General features: G+C 46.2%; 1 protein-coding gene across 1 annotated transcript; it reads left to right on the forward strand.

The window, feature by feature from the left end:
* Window positions 1-5918: 5918 nt before the first annotated feature.
* On the forward strand, window positions 5919-8942 carry LOC147982828 (uncharacterized). Its single transcript, XM_087540553.1, has 2 exons — window positions 5919-6639; window positions 8755-8942. Exons 1-2 carry the CDS (start codon window positions 5919-5921, stop codon window positions 8940-8942), a joined length of 909 nt encoding a protein of 302 aa, XP_087396679.1.
* The last annotated feature ends 9993 nt before the right edge of the window (window positions 8943-18935 follow it).

Below are 18935 nucleotides of genomic sequence, written 5' to 3' on the forward strand. Positions count from 1 at the left end.
AAAACATGTTCAAATTTAAGTTTTTAAATTTTCCTAACTAGTAGATGTAGTAACATAACTACATCTCGCACGATTTTAACTTTTGAAGTTTTTATCATTTTCTTTTGCTTTTTACAAAATAGAAAAGGCGATTAAGGGGGGGTAGGATTTGAAAATTGCACCATTAGTACCAGTTCGTGGCACGAACCGGTACTATAGGTTACCGGTTCGTGCCATGAACTGTTACTAATGGATCAACCCCATTAGTACCGGTTCGTGGAACGAACCGATACTAAAGGTTATACCTTTAGTACCGGTTCGTGCCTCGAACCGGTAATAATGGGCATCGCACCTTTTAGTACCGATTCGTGGCACCAACCGGGACTAAAGGTCCCATTTGAATCGTGAGTAATGCATGTACGGTGCCCTAGACGCTCGAACTGGGACTAATGCTCACATTAGTCCCGGTTCGTAATGCAACCGGTACTAATGCTCTTTTCTGGCCGAACCAAAGCCCCTTTTTCTACTAGTGTACACGTTGTGGAAAACGCCAACCAATACATGGGACGCTGCAGAGAAAGAATACTTCCCTATGAGAGCCACACTGCTCACGACGGTGCACGACTATCTCGGTTACGGATATCTCGCGGGGCAGGTGGTCCACGGATTTTCTGAATGCGTCAGGTGCATGGATGACATAACGTATCGCCAGCTAGATAGAGATCCTGGGTCTTTGAAAACCGTGTTCATGGGACATAGAAGGTGCATTCGCGATGATGACCCATGGAGAAAACGCAAGGATCTGTTTGATGGTGAAACTGAACCCCGAAGACGCCCGCGTATGAGGAGCAGCGAGGAAATAGACGAGCTGTTGAGAAATTGGAAAGATTTCCCACTGCCAGGAAAGAAGCAAAAGGCGCCAGGGTCGGGAAAGACGCGAAAGGCGCCAGAGCCGCTGCTGAAGGTATGGAAAACGAGGTATGTTTTCTAGGACTTGCCGTACTGGAAGATCCACCGTGTGCCTCACAGCCTTGATGTCATGCATATCACGAAGAACGTGTGTGAGAGTCTGCTTGGTACCCTACTCAACATGCCAGAGAGGACCAAAGATGGGCCGAAAGCAAGAGCAGACTTGAAGTCAATGGGCATCAGGGAGGAGCTTCACGCTAATGATGATGATGATGATGATGATGATGATGATGAGGCGAAGCAGGACACGGAAAGTCGTCGCAAAGGCAAAAAGGCCAAGAAGACCGAAAATGACTACCCTCCTGCGTACTTCACTCTAAGTCAGGAGGAGATCGAGCAGTTTTTCACCTGCCTCGTAGGAGTAAAACTTCCTTACGGTTATGCGGGGAAGATAAGCAGATACCTAGACCCAGCGAAGCAGAAGTTCAGCGGGATGAAGTCTCACGACTGTCACGTGCTGATGACACAGATACTTCCAGTTGCAATCCCTAGGATCATGGACGCGCACGTCCGTGAAATGCTATTTGGCCTATGCAACTTTTTCGACGTCATCTCTCGGAAGTTGGTTGGCGTGAGGCAACTCAGAAGGCTACAGGAAGAGATCGTGGTGATACTATGCGAGCTTGAGATGTACTTCCCGCCCGCATTCTTCGACTTTATGGTGCATCTGCTGGTCCATATCGTGGAGAATATCATCCAACTCGGGCCGACGTTCCTGCACCGCATGATGCCGTTCGAAAGGATGAATGGTGTCATCAAAGGATACGTTCGCAACATGTCACGTCCAGAGGGAAGCATAGCCAGGGGCTTTCTGACCGAAGAGTGCATCTCCTACTGCACGAATTATCTAGGCATCGAGAACCCCGTTGGTCTGCCCGTCAACAGGCACCTCGGTAGGCTCGCTGGATGGGGTCACCATGAGGGTCTCCGCGAAATGCATGTAGACTTCGAGGGTCGACTCGTCGACTTTGAAAGAGCAAACCTAGTCGCGCTACAACACATAGACGTGGTCGATCCTTGGGTGGTAGAGCACAAAACCTTTATTGAGAAGACGTACAATGACCAAGGCCAACAGAGGACGGACGGAGATATAATCAAAGAGCAAAACTCATGTTTCACGTGTTGGTTCAAGAAGAAGCTTATGTCGTACCCTTTACATGAGGATTCTTCCGCGGAAGAAAAACTCATATTCACCTTGTGATAGGGCGCCGAGCACAACCTGATGACCTATGAGGCGTACGATGTCAACGGCTACACATTCTACACCTAGGACAAGGACATGAAGAGCGATGGTTATCAGAACTCCGGGGTAACGATGGAATCCTACACCGGTAACGACAAGGACATATACTACGGAAGGATCGAGGAGATCTGGGAGCTGAGCTACGCTGGAGAGAAGGTCTCGATGTTCCGTGTCAGATGGGCCAAGAGTGTCCTAAAAGAAGACAGGTATTTCACCACCATGGTTATACCCGAAGCCAAATCCAAGACTGCGGGCGCAAACGTCACCGTGAAAAATGAGCCATGGGTACTGGCTTCCCAAGTGGACCAATGCTTCTTCATTACCGACCCGTCAAAGCCCAGTCGTGTTGTCATGAGGAGAGGCAAAAGGAAGATCATCGGAATGGATGGAGTCGCCAATGAGCAAGACTTCGACAAGTACAGTGACCCGAAGATGGAACATGACGACGACGATGAAGTGCCATACATCACAAGAAGAAGCAGGACCACCCTACCTAAAGGATGTCCGTTCCACAGAAGAACTCCATTTGCGAAAAAGAAGGGCAAGAAGATTGTGAACAGATAGCTAGCTAAGATCGATTGTAGTTAAATTGTAGCCTTCATTTCTCGATTGTATTTCGACATATTGAAATGATATTTCTTCTGTTCTAGTGTCATGATGAATATTTATTTATGTTTATTATGGTATTGAATTTATAATTCACAAAAAGCATTCAGTTTGTTAATATTTTTTGAACTCACGAATATTTTTAAATTTAATTCATGGGCACTTTTTGAATTCATGAATTTTTATTCAAATTTGATGATATTTTTTCATATTCAATATTTAAAAATAATGAATATTCATGAGGACACTCGATCTCGATCCCCCTCCATCTCGATCACTATCCCCCTCGCTAGATCCCCCTCGCCGCCGAGCACCCCCCGCATCCTCCCCGGCCCCACCACTGACGACGACCCCCCGCACCCTCCCCCACTCCACCGCCGCCGACGACCACCCACCCCTCCCTCCCCCCCGAGCAAGACCTAGGGTTCAAGACGCCACTGCTGGCCCTCCGCTAGGCAACAAAAAATCCTAAAAAAAATACTAATGGCGCACCGCTAGGGGGTGCGCCATTGCTATCCAAAAAAAGATTACTAATGGCGCACCTTTTGGGGTTGCGCCATTGCTATAAAAAAAGATTACTAATGGCGCACCTCTGGGCGGTGCGCCATTGCTATCCAAAAAAAATTCTAATGGCGCACCGCTAGGGGGTGCGCCATTGCTAAGCCTCCCCCACAAAAATCGACAATCCCCTTTCTTCCCCCAATCCCCCCCACCCACTGCGCCAAGCCATCTCGCCCCTCGCCTCTTGCCACCGTCGTCGATCCCCTTCCACCCACCGGCGACCTCGCTCCCCGCCCCCACCCACCCCCTCCCTCGCCTTCCCAGCCCTCGAAACCCTAGAAACCCGCGGCGCCCAGACCCACTGCGCCGCCCCGACCAAGACCCACTGCGCCGCCAGAGACTTGGAGCCTCGTAGCCACCCCACCCCTGACCCCTCATCCACAGGAGGGCCATCCACGTCCACCTCGAGAGGAGGCCCGAGCACCTCGCGACTTCCCCGCCGTCTATCCCCGCCTCCACCAAGCTCGCCGTCTCCGCCCTCCGTCATCTCCGCTCCGGCCACCACCTCATCGTGGTCAGGTAATCTTCATTGCCCTCCTCCCTCGGCCTCTCTTCTCCTCTCCTCCCTCCTGGCCATGCCCTCTTATTGTCTCTTTTGCTAGGTTTAGGTCAAATCCCCCTCGAATTTAGGTAAAATTAGGTTCAGTAACCATGGGCTCACATAACACAACACAAAAACAAAGCACACAGCTGCTGAACTACACTGAAACTTAAACATGGTTGGAGTATAGTCAATGAATCGCCAAGAACAGTGAGATCATCTTTTTCTTCTGATAATAATGGAGTACTTATGGGACATAATTATCTTAGTTTAGGATCCTTCAGTAATGAGCTTAGCTGTGAGATACTCCATTTGTGGAGAGGGGAGTGCATTCAGAGAAGAGAAGAGAATACAAATGAATTGGCTTGTTTATGTCAAATACAAATGAATTGCTATTTGTGGAATTTAGGCTCCTTTGAATCAAGGCAGCACTGTCAAATGAGCTCCTCTTCTTTCTGCTGCTTACCTAGACATAAACTTGGCAAGTTTTACAAACAAGAATACAAATGATAGTCACTGCAGCTGCACATGATCTCTGCTAGTTATAGAAATTCATTGCTTGTCCTATGTTTTCTGCCAGCGTATTGTTCAGGAAGCTTGCTTGAGTTTGTGTCCTTTAATGTGTAAATCTGCAGTCCCAGCCACTGTTTGTAGTTGTAGCCACTCCTTGCTGCTAGTTCCTCAAGGAGTTCTGCTCAAACTTAGCTCAACAAGTTGCTCAAATTATATGTAGTCAAGCTTGCAAATTGGATTTGCTGTAGTCAACCTATTAATATTTGTCAGTTTTGAAAATTCAGTTTATTCGGTTACTGAAAATTCAGTTAATTCAGTTAGGCACACAAATTTCAGAACTTTTGTGTGCCCTAGTACTTGGTGTTTGCAGAAAACCAGGAGTGTCAATGTGACTAGAATTCAGGAATTTATAGCCTAGCAAATTTGTACTGGTCTACTGGGTCTGAAGCTTACACTGTCTCTTGTGCACCTTTGCTGAATTCCCATGAACCCTTGATGTTCACTTTTTTTGCTATCTAAATTGAGTGTCATTATTTTGTTTGCACCTGTTCTTATATGGGTGAAACATCACTTGTTTTTAGGCTAGTGCAGGGTGTTGCTTTATTCTTTCATCATTTGTAACTATGTCACAAATAAATCGTTCCTTCTTCTGTATTTGACAAGTAATGACTATTGATAAGCTGGGGCATGGATTAAGCTGTTTCTTTGCTGTAACATACTGTGTATATCACTCCACAATGAAATACAGTACATACTGATGTGCTTTGTAAAACATGTTCATGTACTGAACTACTAATGCCTAGTGATGCTCTGAATTACTTGTGATGCCTCTGATTTACTTATGATCACATTGAGAAATACTTGTAAAGATGATGATCATCTTTTACAGAAAACAATTTCTGTAAACACGTCAGTAACTTTTCTAGTTTGCTGGGTTTTGTCTCCGACCATCGTGTCGTGATGATTTTGCAGGTACCCCGAGAGGCCCTTCAGTTTGCTGGAATGTCGATTAACTTCCGTTCCGGCAAATTCGGGTACTCCATATGTCCTATTTTCAGCAAAGGTCATGCTGAAATTTTCCGTGAATTTTAGCATGACTTTGCTAAAAAAATAGGACATATGGGGTACTTGTGACTAATGCATGGGCCGGGGTATCTTAGTACTTAATTAAGTAGGATCAACTTCCCCTTTATTCTTGCTACATTAAACCATAGGTGGCAATAGAGCCAAGTGATTAGGCCCAAGTGCTTAGCTTTTAGGATGACTCGGTGTCGACAAACCATAAATTATAAAACCTTGGCTTTTAGGGTTCCTCGGTGTCGATAAAAACCTAAATGATGAAAGCTTAGGCTTTTAGGGTGCCTCGGTGTCGACAAACCCTAAATGATAAAAGCTTAGCTTTTAGGATGCCTCGGTGTCGACAAACCCTAAATGATGAGACCATGATCTTGTTCCTTGACAATAACCAACTTTTTGACCAAACTTTTTTCCTATTTAGAGTGAAACATGGCCCACAATGATGAGGCCGGCGGTTCGGGCAAGCAATTCTGGGAGTTGTCCCAGGAGATGGAGGAAGAACCTCACCGCTATGAGGACGCCGCGGAAGACACTGATCCTGACTACACAACCCCTAGTGGTGTCGGGGATGACACAACTAATGGTGCCGCCGAGGATGCCACCACTGATGATGGCAGCGCACGCACAGATGGCAGCCAACCGAAGAGGCAATGGAAGGACCGGCGCCCGAACATGCTCCGCACCGTCAAGGAGGAATTTACTATAGTGAACTCCGACGGGCATCCAACAGCGCCCAAAGAATTAGTCAAGGGGTACTCGCTTCAGCTCGGGTGCATTCTTTGGAGCACCGTCTCGATCAACACCGAGAACCTAAGGCATAAGGACCGAGGGAATTTGCGCAGCCTCCTCTTCACAAAGCTGCACGAACGATACAGGTTCCCCGCTGACTTTGCAAACACACGCCTCTCAGGGAATAAAGTGAAAAGTGCCGCCCTCACGACGATGAGCACGGCCCTATCTACTTCGAGAAGCGCGGTGAAGAGAATGATTGACAAAGGTGATAGTTATGAGAAGATCAAGGCGAAAAATCCTTCGATCAGCAAAGATGACTACAAGGAATTCAAGATCAACTGCGAGACCAGCACAACCTCTGAATCAAGTCAGTGGGGGAAAGAAATGCGGGAGTTGAACTTAGGGGAACACAAACTCGGTACCGGCGGTTACAGAGTGGCGGAGCCTATGTGGGACAAGGAGGACGCGGAGCGTGCCGAGCAAGGCCTACCGCCCCGCTTCAAGAAATACCGTGACAAGCAGACCAGGAACTATGTCAGGGCCCGGTACATGGAGGACCCGGTAACGAAGGAGCTTACCATGGATCCGAAAGACCAGGGCGCTTGAGCGTGTTCTGGTAAGGAATACACCCCCGCGTAATTAGCTCCATATGGTTGCATTCTAATTAATGAAGCCAAATTTCTAAATGGTTCACATTCCTACCGCAGGCGACTGAAAGCAGTAGCATGGGGTCGTCTCAGAGCACCCCTTGGGACATCACCCTAAATAGGGCGTTGAACGTAATGAAAAACAAGGCTAAGCTCAGTAAGCCGTCGTCAGCTGGTCGTGTGGGGGCAAAGGCTTGTCCATGAAATGGTCGTCATACTATAACGCTGGTGGGCAAAAGGAGAGAAAGACCAGCTTGGAAAGCCAGTCGCGCGAGGTTCAAGAACTCAAGGCACAAGTGGCACGGATTCCGGAGATTGTCCAATAGCAAGTGCAACAACAACTGGGATCGACGCTCACCGCCATTGTGCCTACCTGATTAAGGGGCTGACGACGTAGATTGTGGGCGGCCAACAGGGGCCGCCACCGGTTCCCAGCTTCACGGCCAGCAACTCGCACAACGCGCAGGGGGCGCCATTGGTGTCTCCGGCGGAGGCAGTATTGGTGTCTCCGATGCCGGCACGGGCATTGGAGCTTAATGCACCCGGGTGTACGCCGGCCGGCACCTCGGCAGCAAGCGGCCCCTCCGTCAGTTGCATGCCCGCCGTTGGCGGTGCCTCGACATTAGCCGAGCTCGACGCCATCACGGTAACTAATTAAGCCTCTCGGCCGATGACTTCATCTCCTTGCCTTTGACTGGGCATCCCTAACGCCCTACATGTTTTCGCGGGGCGCCGCCGACGTTCCATGCACTCTCCTGCACTTCGTAGGCAGTGAGTTGATCGATGTCGCCAAGGGCAGAATCGTTCAACTGGGCAACCCCGTGTTCCACGTTAATCCGATGCCACCCACCGTGTATAGGGTTGAACTGGTTCGGGTGCTGCCAGGCTGCGATGAGTTATTACCTCCGATTCGACCTGCTGGGGCCGACGAAGATGATGTGATGACCCTCAGTGCCTGCGTAAGCTGGCCCCTGCTTTGGCCGAAGAGCCAGATTCGTTTGGGGGCGGGGGACACCACCCCACAGACAACACCGCCAGTCGTGCCGGCGCCAAGACATGGCAAGACCACCGCAACGCTACCGGACATGCCGGACATCCCTATGGCACATGATCCGAACATGCATATGGCACAGGATCCGGACGACGACGACAACGACAACGGTACATTTACCAACGTCGATAAGTACTTTGGGCCTCCTTCTCAAGAACCCAACCCTGAAAAAGACGACCACTATCATGCTGGTACCGCGGAGAAACCAAATTGCAACAGGCGTACACTACAAGAAATATGTCAACTTGTGACCATCACTATTGGTCACTGAATGGTCACAAATTTCCATTTGTGACCTTTTTGTGACCAAAAACATAAGGTCAAAAGCTGGCCATCGTAAACTGACTATAGCGACCTTTCTTCTGGAATGGTCGCAAACGTTTATGACCAAAATAAGCCTATTGTTCTGTTTTGGTCACTAGCAACCTCCCCAGTCCACGTAGGCATCCAGCGTGGCAAGCTGATGTGGCACAAGATTCAGCCCGATCCAATTCAGTTTTCTACATGGGCCTAGCCCATTAATTCAGCCTTTCTATATTTTTTCTGTCAATTTTTGGTCGACTTCATGGGCCTGGCCCAGCATTGCAGCCTTTTTTATTATTGGGCCTTGGCCTTTTCATCTAAATAATTTTAATTTCCTTTTTTTATTAAATGGGTCCACCAATCAGATGGGTCCCAGTTGTCAGGTTTGGGTCTGGTAAGTGAGTCCCATCTATCAGGCTCATATTCTTCATATTTCAACTAGTATTTAACTTGGCAGAAAAAAGCACACATGATACTTCAAATAAGAGAAACCAGATCACGTTGCCAATACATATGACCATGTGTAATACAGTACTTTACAAGATCTACATGTGTAACAAGCTCTACAAGTGTGATACAATACTGCTTTACAAGAAAATGACGACATGCCGGACTCGCTGGACAACCATAGTGAAGGCTGGGAACAAACAAAACGGCAACGTGGCTTCCTCTGTCAGGGCCGCCGGTGCTGCTCCTTCCCCGCCGCCGCCGCACAGGTGAATTTCCTGCACAAGTGAAATTGGACTGAATCTGTAAACTTGTTTATACTCCTGGACTGTGTTTGGAACGAATTTGGAGTACAAGGAAACCAAAACAATATCTGGACTGTGTTTGGACTAAATTTGGATTACTCTTGGACTGAATTTGGACTGAATTTAACTGAAACAATGATCAAGACAACGAATAGTACACAAAACAGGATAGTCCAGAACCATATGTGACGGACCGTACCCCAAAAATAAAGGACTTGGGTGGGTGCTGCAAGGAGAATCAAAACAGTTACATATATCCCTAAGTATTGTTATATGTTAAAAAACTGCCAACATGACCTGTTAGGCTATTCCATTGTTTTCCAATTGGTTTCAACAAAGTGCTGTGATGTATGTGTCTTAACATAACTCCTAAAAAATGTTCACAACCTGAATTAACTACACTTTTTCTCATTGAAGTGAACATAGCAGCAGTTTAATCAACAAAACCATACTTTACTATAGAATGTATCTTCTGAATGCATAACAGGATATGTAGAGAGAGAGAGATCGCCTTGGCAACAACAGATGGTGCGCATCCTTGCCGGACCGGAGCAGCTTGTCCCTGGCCCTCCCCACGGGATGGTACCAAACTGCACACACACCAAGCAAGAGAGCACGCATCAGATCATATGAGAAAATGAACAAAAAATAGAGAGCACGCAAATTTTAAGCTCTGTTTACTGCAGAAATCAAGCATAGGCAGTAGTGCTGCTAGTGTTTCTTTCTGTTGGTTGTGTTGGACATGCAACTCAATTTCTGTTTGTTTCAGACTAGCAGACCAACATATATACATGTAAATTGAACTACTACTGCTACTGCTCAGTACATCAGTATCAAAGAGTGGACTTCGGCTACCATATATACATGTACTAATAAACTACTGTACTAGTAAAAGAGGGAACACAAAAGGCAAAAATTGGAATAGCAGAGCAGAAGCATGGAAGAGGGACAGTTGATCTCTTGGCTAACAGCTAACAGCTAAAATCCTCTGGGCTATGACTTCAACCAGGACAGTTGATCTCTTGGCTAACAGCTAACAACAAAGAATTGCCCATATAGCCAATTTACTGCCCTATAATGATTATAAGAACTAGAAATAAAAGATATATCATAGTACTGAACAGTTGAGCAGTTGCAGATCCATCTAATCATGTGGAAAGTCAGTGAGCAGTTGCAGATCCACCATTGCCACCATCTAGTCACGAGGATTGGAGTCCTCCTCGGTCTTGACACTGAGCTTTTGCTTCCCCATGACCTGCAGATAGGTCACCAACATAAACCATTTGAAATGATTAAACAAGTGCACTGGAAGCAATCTAGATCAGCATACAAACATCCATCTTCGGCAACACTTGAAGCGTAACTACTAAAACAATTATGAACCTGAGATAAGTCGAAGAATCTTACAAGGATAAAATAAGTTACATAAATTCATCAAAATAAAACACTACATCTCTGTTTCTAACCAGAGAGCCAAGAGAAGAACTATAACAGATGTAGTTCTCTGCCTCAACATGCTGTAATAATATTATCTCTGTTGACCCATGTCCATCTGGGTTAATATGAAATGTAAAAAAATTGAATGAGCCAACTTGGTACATCATTACAAATGATTACTTGCTAAGAGAAACAAGTCAGAAAACAAAGCTGCATATAACCACCTAAATATTATGGTCAAGTACTAATTATCAAACTGGCATATCCACTTGTCTGCTACTCCCTATGTAATCAAATGCAAGACATTTTAGGTCACTTCACAGATTTAGTAGTTTGTAAGTAGAAGAATAGAAATTTGAAGAAAAAAATGGTGGATACGCACTAAGATCATGGCACATAACAGGTGTTCAAATCAATGGAAAGCAAATGTATTTTGGAGATGGTACCATCCCTCTCTCAGAATAATCAGAGCCCAAAATTCCACATGTTGATCGATTGATATGCCAAACAGGGGGATCGGCTGAGGGGCTCACCGCGGTGCGGATGACGAGCTCGGGGAGGCCGGAGACGTCGGAGCAGCGAGGGCGACGCGGATCGACGGGGGAAGGCGCGCGGCGGCCGACGGGGAAGAAGCTCGGATCCGGCGATGTGGGGGCGCCCAGCTTGAACTGGTGGCCGTAGTCGATGCAGAGGGGAGCTGCGGAGCTCGTGGACACCTTCCCATGTCGCGGATCTGGCGATGTGGTGGGTGAGGAGGTGCGGATCGACGAGATCCACCCATCATCATCACCCTTCTCGAGGTTCTTGACGCTTGGGTGATGCGGATGCGGTGATGCGCCTCCTGCGAGTGACGCGGATGCGGTGCTGCGCCTCCTGCGAGCCCTTGAAGCTGGCCTTGCCGGCCTTCATCGACGGCGGGCCCTTGGAGGGGAGGGGACCTCTAGCCAGGGAGGGGAGGGGAGGGGAGGGGAGGTGGCGCCGGCTGCGGAGTGGATGCGGTCGCCAGCGGGAGGAGGTGGCCGTGGAGGAGGTGGTCGCCGCGGTCGAATGGATCTGGGAAGTAGGGAGAGGGGAGAAGGAGAGGGTAGGGGCGCCGGCTGTGGAGTAGAGGGCGGGGGGGCGGTGGGGGCGGCGGGTCGTCGATGGTGGCGGTGGGGGTGGCGACAGATCGAGATCGGGGAGGGGGCGGCGGCAGATCGAGATCGGGGAGGGGCCGGCGGCGAGGAGATGGGGACGAGGGAGGAAGGGGGCGACGGGGGGATCTAAGCTAGGGTTTGGCCTGCGGGCGGGGGTATCTCCTTTTCTTTTCTTTTCTTTTCTTTTCTTTTTTCTTTTTTCTGTAGATAGATGGATGGATGTGGGATGGAGATATGGATGGATGGATGGATGGACGCCATGTCATCAATCTGTGGACAGAGTTACGATTGGTTCAGAAAATCAGTGATGTAAAATAGTTTTTAAATACTAAAAATAGAGGGATTTTATGAAGTAGCTATCAAAAATATTTTGCAAAAGGGTACCACACAAACTTTCACTAGAGTTAGACCACATTTTATGGATTAGGACCAATTTGTATGCATTTTTCATATTTCTAGCTATTTTTAATCATTTTTTGAGTGGCAAAAATGTTTTTTTGTGAAGAACCAACCAAATAATTGTTGCAAAATAGGACCTAATCAATTTTATAAAATATTAGGCCATATTAAATGCACAATTGACCAAATGGTTGGGTGTAAAAAGTTTTGATCCACCTCTCGTGAAAAAGACAAATTCCCACCGGTTCAGTTGGAAGCGGGTCAAATTTGAACTGCAGCTGCCTCATAGTTTGCTCTTTATTTTTTCCAAAAATCATTTCTAGGTACATAAGTATCTATTTAATAAGAGAAACACCAAAAAAATTCCAAGATTCAACCACTAGCTAGGAACGGTCAAGCCCGCCGTTTTGACCGCATTTTGAAACAGGCATAAAAAATTCAAAAAAAATCAAAAAATTGGAAAACCTTCGCATTGTGTCATTATACGTGACCAAGTTTCCAGGAAAAATAATAAACTTGTAATACGGAAATTATTTTAGAAAAGTGTTCTCAGAAATGAGCTGTCATGAGTGAAGATTCATGGCTTTCAAGCCAAATGATCAATCTTATGGCCACATTCATGGCATAGTTTATTCAAATGATCTCATATTGTGCACAAGGGTGCATATTGGAATTCCAAACAATGTTGCCTAAGGGAGTTTTCACTTTCTTTGCACGGAAAATTAATTTTCCATTTTCCAAGTGCCCAAAAGGAGGTTTTTTTGTGAAGGACCTCCAAAATAATTGTTGCAAAATTGGACCAAATCATTTTTCTAAAATACTAGGACATATTTAATGCACAATTGACAAAATGGTTGGGTGTAAAAAGTTATGATCCACCTCTCGTGAAAAAGACAAATTTCCGTCGATTCAGCTGGAAGCGGGTCAAATTTGAACTGTAGGTGCCTCATAGTTTGCTATTTATTTTTTCCAAAAATCATTTCTAGGTACATAAGTATCTATTTAATTAGAGAAACACCAAAAAAAAATTCAAGATTCAACCACTAGCTAGGAACGGTCATTCCCGCCGTTTTGATCGTATTTTGAAACGGGCATAAAAAATTCAAAAAAATCAAAAAATTGGGAAACCTTCGCATTGTGTCATTATATGTGGCCAAGTTCCTAGGAAAAATAACAAACTTGTAATACGGCAATTATTTTAAAAAAGTGTTATCAGAAACGAGCTATCACGTGTGGAGATCAATGGCTTTCAGGCCAAATGATCAATCTTATGGCCACATCCATGGCATAGTTTGTTCAAATGATCTCATATTGTGCACAAGGGTGCATATTGGAATGGCAAACAATGTTGCCTAAGTAAGTTTTCATTTTCTTTGGACGAAAAAACCATTTTCCATTTTTGAGTGCCCAAAAGGAGGGTTTTTTTGTGAAGGACCTACCAAATAATTGTTGCAAAATTTGACCAAATCATTTTTCTAAAATACTAGGACATATTTAATGTACAATTGACAAGATGATTGGGTGTAAAATGTTTTTATCCACCTCTCGTGAAAAAGACAAATTTCCGCCGATTCAGGTGGAAGCGGGTCAAATTTGAACTGCAGCTGCCTCATAGTTTGCTATTTATTTTTTACAAAAATCATTTCTAGTTACATAAGTACCTATTTAATCATAAATACATGGTTTGGTGGCGATACGTCGAGGTTTGGGTGGTGGCCGAGGGCCCGAACTCTAGAGCGCGTAAACTCGCATGCCCGCCGCGTGGTCACCGCGTGACCGTGGTGTTGCCATGTGTTCTGGGTGGCCTAGGCATGTCTAGTGGCTTGGGCACTCCCCAGGTAGGTGCTAGGAAGAAAATTACAACATAAGATTCTCACGAGGAGACCAATCGATGCTCAAACATGAATTAGCAGCCAAGTGTTTGATTAGCGATACGAGAAATGTACATGGCTAATGGGCGTGAGTTTTGGCTGAGGATGATCAGTTACTAAGGAGACCGTCTTCACAAATTTTCAGCTCAAAAGGAGGAGCCGAGGTGGTACTTGCTTTGCAAACTACCACACTGGACATGACTACGAATGTTGAAGCTCGGGTCAAAATAATAAATGGATTGAGCTGGCATTTGGTGGAGGATGGTTATTTGGGCATAGGAAAGCACTGTAAAAAATGGATACTATTTGGACATGCCAAAGTGGTACTTCCTTCACAATGCTTTTCTATGGACAAAAACTTGGGAAAACTAGTGAGAGAGATTGGATGAATGAAATGAGCTCAAAATTGGTGTAGATAAGTTACTTAGGTATGGTCATGCGCTGGTAAATTTTCAGATCATTTGGGTAAGCCTAGCTAGTACTTACTTCACAAAGCTTCTCTCGAGGTAGAAACTTTGGAAATTTCCCGAGAAAGATTTGCTAGGAAAATTGAGCTGAATATTATCATGTGGCAATGATCTAGGTATGGAAGAGTGCCCGAAAAGTTTGAGGGTAATAGGAGGGATCTATATAACACTTGCTTTGCAACGTGCCAATTTGGCCATAAAATATAAATTGAACCTGGGCTCACATAGATGATTTAACTGAGCTGCAATTTGGAGGAGGGTGATAATTTGGGCATATGAAGGAACTGTATAAATTTCATGTCATTTAGAGATATAAAAAAGGTACTTCCTTCACAATGCTTCTAGGTGGACAAAAACTTTGGAAATTTGCCGAGGAAGATTTGCTAGGCAAATGGAGCTGAATTTGTCATGCGGTAATGATTTGGATAGGAAAGAGTCCCAAACATTCCGAGGGCAATCAAGAATAAATAAATAGCACTTCCTTCATAAAGTGTTGTTGTGAACAGAATAGGAAAATGAATATTGTTGAATTAGTTTTGAACTAGGCAAGGAAGGATTTTTACATATTTGATGAAGATATGCCCCAAAGAATTTATGGGATTTTTTTGGGAATTTTGGGAATGATAGAAATATAGGTTGCTTCACAACCTAGGGCAAAAACTGCCACATGGACATGACATATAGGCAAAACTGATGAGATGGCGCCTAGTCATCACAACCCACCACAATCTACAAGGCTATGACCATCTATATTGGTCATTAACAACTAGAAATAAGGCAGCGGACTAGCATTATTTGCTTTGTGACCATTTCGTGTAAGGAAATTACGACCTTTCTGACCAAAATGGTCGCAATGGTTTAGGGCTTGGAGCCCCCTGAACAGCTTTTGACCAATTGGTCTAAAATGGTCATAAATTTATGACCAATTCTTCGAGGGTCACTGACAGAAGGTCATAAGTTGACATATTTCTTGTAGTGGTAGTCTGGCGTTCAGTTCTCAGGAGACGCCTCCAGTTGCCGCCTTCACCGAGCCTCAGATAGCCTAGGTGCCAAATATTATTAGCCCAAACACACTCAAGAAGGCAGTCTGTGAGCAGAACTCGATCCCATTACAGCAGAAGAAGAAGGGACGGAAAAGAAAGAATAACAAGGGTGCCAGCCATCCGGCACCGAGTACGATCCGTGCTCAGGACGGTCCACCTTCACCTAAGGATATCTCGAGGAGGGTGCATGTGGCGGGTAGGCCGATGCTACCGACTAATCTGCTCAATGCTGCAACCGGTGCTCTGCGGAGTCTGCATGACAGTGTTCTTTCTTTGGAGAAGTGGCGTCTCTTCGAGAATGATGTGGCATACCCGGTTTTCGAGGCCAAGGTGCCAGAGGGCAAGGGCTTTGTGGATAACGCCATTGGGGGTACGATCGTCCTGCGGTTTGATGACATCTTTGCTATGTTTGACCTTCATCCTCTACACTACACCTTCGTTTGGCTATTTTCGCTGAGTATGGAGATGCGGATCATTAGAGACAAGACCCCGGACATCATGATAGTCGACCCCTTCTACATGCGTGCCAAGATCTTGGGTAGCGCTGGGGACCGGCAAGTCGCGAGTTCATACCTCGAAGGCGTCATTCTGGCAAATCCAGATAAGGATAACTTCCTCGTGCCTTACTTTCCCGAGTAAGTCATCCCCTCACCGCCCCGTAACATATGATTTCTTAGATTTCGATCGTTCTTTTTTTCTAGCATTCCGTGTTTTGTGTAGTGACACACATTGCACACTCATCCTCTTAAGACCGAAATATTCCATGGCCACATATTTCGACTCAGACCGTCAGTCGAAGAAAGACTGCGCAAATATCAAGAAAGTTCTTGATGATGTTCTCCCCGGCTATGCCAGATCTGGAGGCACCTTCACTAGGCCAATTCGTAAGTACGGCAAGCACGTGTTCGCCCATAATACGACGTTCCCTTGCGTCAAGCAGCCGCCTGGCGGTCAGAAGGATGCCTACTACGCCCTCCATCACATGCGGACGATCGTACGGGACCATAATGACCTTCTGCTACCAAATAATCTCAAAGATTGGGCCGCAAGATTGTCGGCAATCCAGGACGCGGACATCAGACAAGAATTCTTTCGCATCCAGTCAGGGTTTGTAGAAATCATTCATCAAGATGTCCTTCATACCTCGGGGCAGTTCTACCTCAAACATCAACCGTCCAACAGTGAGATAGACACAACGCTACAAATGCAGGCTGACAACGCCCGTAATTTCATGACCATCACGAGAGACGACGGCTTCATCCACGCTTCGGTCCCTGAGTCGAGTCGAAAGTAGTGAGGCTATGTGTAGTTCTGGAATATCGATTAGCTCATGTTGTAATTAAACTTTAATGAACTTGTATGTCTCTTTGGTTTGGACAGTCGTCCAACTTAGATGTAATCGATGCTATTTATTAGTAGGACCATGAATCGTGCTATTAATGTCTTGCTTTTCTCTTCCGATCCTTTTGTTGCATACTTATATATTGCTTATGTATTGTCTGTGAATTGTTATTAACGTTTTGTTTGGCTATGGCATAGAGATGCCGTCGTATGTCATGTACAAGGGTAAGGTTTCCGGAGTCTATGACAACTGGGAGGAGTGTCGGAGACAAGTTCACCGTTTCAGCGGTAACAGTTACAAAGGGTACACCACTAGGGCGGAGGCGGAATCTAGATATGCGCGCTATCTAGCCGGGGAGAGGAGGGAGCGGAGGAGGAACCGGATGAAGGCCAGTTTCATCGCGATGATGCTCATCGTGATGACCGCAGCTCTCTTCTATGTGATGTTAGTTTAGATGATCGATATCGACTTGTAATGTGAAGACAAACTCGCTACTCGCGGTCTCGAGACTTGTAATGTTCTATCTTTGTTGGGTCTTTTGAATTCAGAGACTAATATGGTGAGTTGTATTCGGAGACTAATCTTCTATTGTATTCGATGAATTTGTTGTTGATGTGTGGTGCCGTCTATATTCTGTCCAGTAATATATTTTGTAACCTGTACAAATATCAGAAAAGAAAAAAAAATCTCTAATATTCATACAAGTGGCGCACCACCAACTAGTGCGTCATTAGTAAGCCAGAGCTCTCTAGTGGCGCATCATCAACTAGTGCACTATTAGTAAGCCAGAGCACATGGGTAAATATGGCCCCTGGGAGGCATACTAATGACGCACCATGGAACATACTAATGACGTACTGCGTGATGCGCCATTAGTAAAAAATACTAATGGCATGATGCTAGTGGCGCACCTGTAGTGTGCCATTAGTAGGCAAAACAGGTGCATCATTAGCAGGCCTTTTCCTATTAGTGTAGTCATCAGGCCCCGTGCCGCCTCCCACTGCTACTGCCTCTTGTCGCCACCGAGGCCGCCGCTGGGCAAAGCCGAGCGTAGCCAGTGAAGGGGGCGGCGGGGATCTGCTGCCTCGCGGCCCATTGCGCAGTGGCAGGATGATGGCTGCCGGTCCTGGGAGCCGGACGATCTTACCGCCAGATCGGATCGGGCACATGGGATCGCGGGCCAGGTGGGGCGAGACAGGGGCCTATTCCCGCGCGTGGAGGTGCTATAATTCTATGGAGATGGTAGATCGTGATCTGGTGGTGATCCGGCTACATGGAGCAGTGGGTTTTCAAGGCGAGTGCGAGACGACATTGGCAATGGATGCATGGCTGCTCCACGACAGGGCGCCCGTGTGGCCATGGACGTGAGAGCCTATCTCACGCGGCCTAGTTGGGCTTGGACGGATCGACAACTCTGGGACGTGCCTAGATGCTGGCGCGGTGGTGCCTGGCGGCGCTGGCTACTAGGCACCATGGTGGTGCAAGCACCCGGCCTGGCGGTGGCAGGCTGGATCGGGGCGGCGTGCGAGCCTGCTTTCATGATTATTAAGGTGGTGGTCATCATGCTTCTCTCGCATCACGATAACGTCCTGCATGATATATAGATCCTACTTGATCTAGCCATCGACAAGTTCCGAAATGGCCCCAGGAGATCTTGCTCAGAATATCTGGATCAGGTGTCGAGTTGTGGCTTACTGGGTGAAAACCTAAGGTCTGACCTTCATTGGTCATTGGTTGTGCCCGGCGATTGCCTTGTTGAAGGAATTGTTTTGAGTGCGCGGACTTTCTTCAGGATGAAAACATAAGATCTTGCATCGGGCAACGACAGTGCTTGTGCACTGTTCCTTTCTTGGAGGCGTTGCTTTTGGTGACATTCTTTATTTTTCGTGTGTTGTATTAAGTGGTGGTATCTATGCTGCTGTTGAGGAGGCGATCGCTTTGGCGGGTCCTTTCCTTTTTCCTTTCTTTTTATTTTCTTCTTTGACTGTGTGAATCCTAGTTGTCTTTGTAACATCTTGTTGGTGCAGAGTCCGTGTGTAATTGATATCTTTGCAATATACCTCCCTCTAAAAAAACATACACACAAATATTTGAGTTTTTTATATGCCAGCAGGTTCAACTAAAGTTAAAAACCATTTTGCTGAATAAATATGTGTTTGTAAGGAAAAATTTATAGTACCTAAAGAGTTAACTTTTAAGCATTGAACATCTTTGCAAGAATTTGTTACATTCAATTTTTTTCCTCTTTGAGATGTGCACCTTCGGT

This window comes from Triticum urartu, chromosome 2A, assembly GCF_056163025.1.
Source record: "Triticum urartu cultivar PI428250 chromosome 2A, HENAU_Tu73, whole genome shotgun sequence".
NCBI lineage: Eukaryota > Viridiplantae > Streptophyta > Magnoliopsida > Poales > Poaceae > Triticum > Triticum urartu.

What these genes read in the sequence shown, in the direction of transcription:
- LOC147982828 (XM_087540553.1), top strand. Translation starts at nt 5,919, where the DNA reads ATGGCCCACAATGATGAGGCCGGCGGTTCGGGCAAGCAATTCTGGGAG. An exon ending in CTTAGGGGAACACAAACTCG is followed by an intron (nt 6,640 to 8,754) that starts GTACCGGCGGTT and finishes TGTGTAATACAG; the next exon opens with TACTTTACAAGATCTACATG.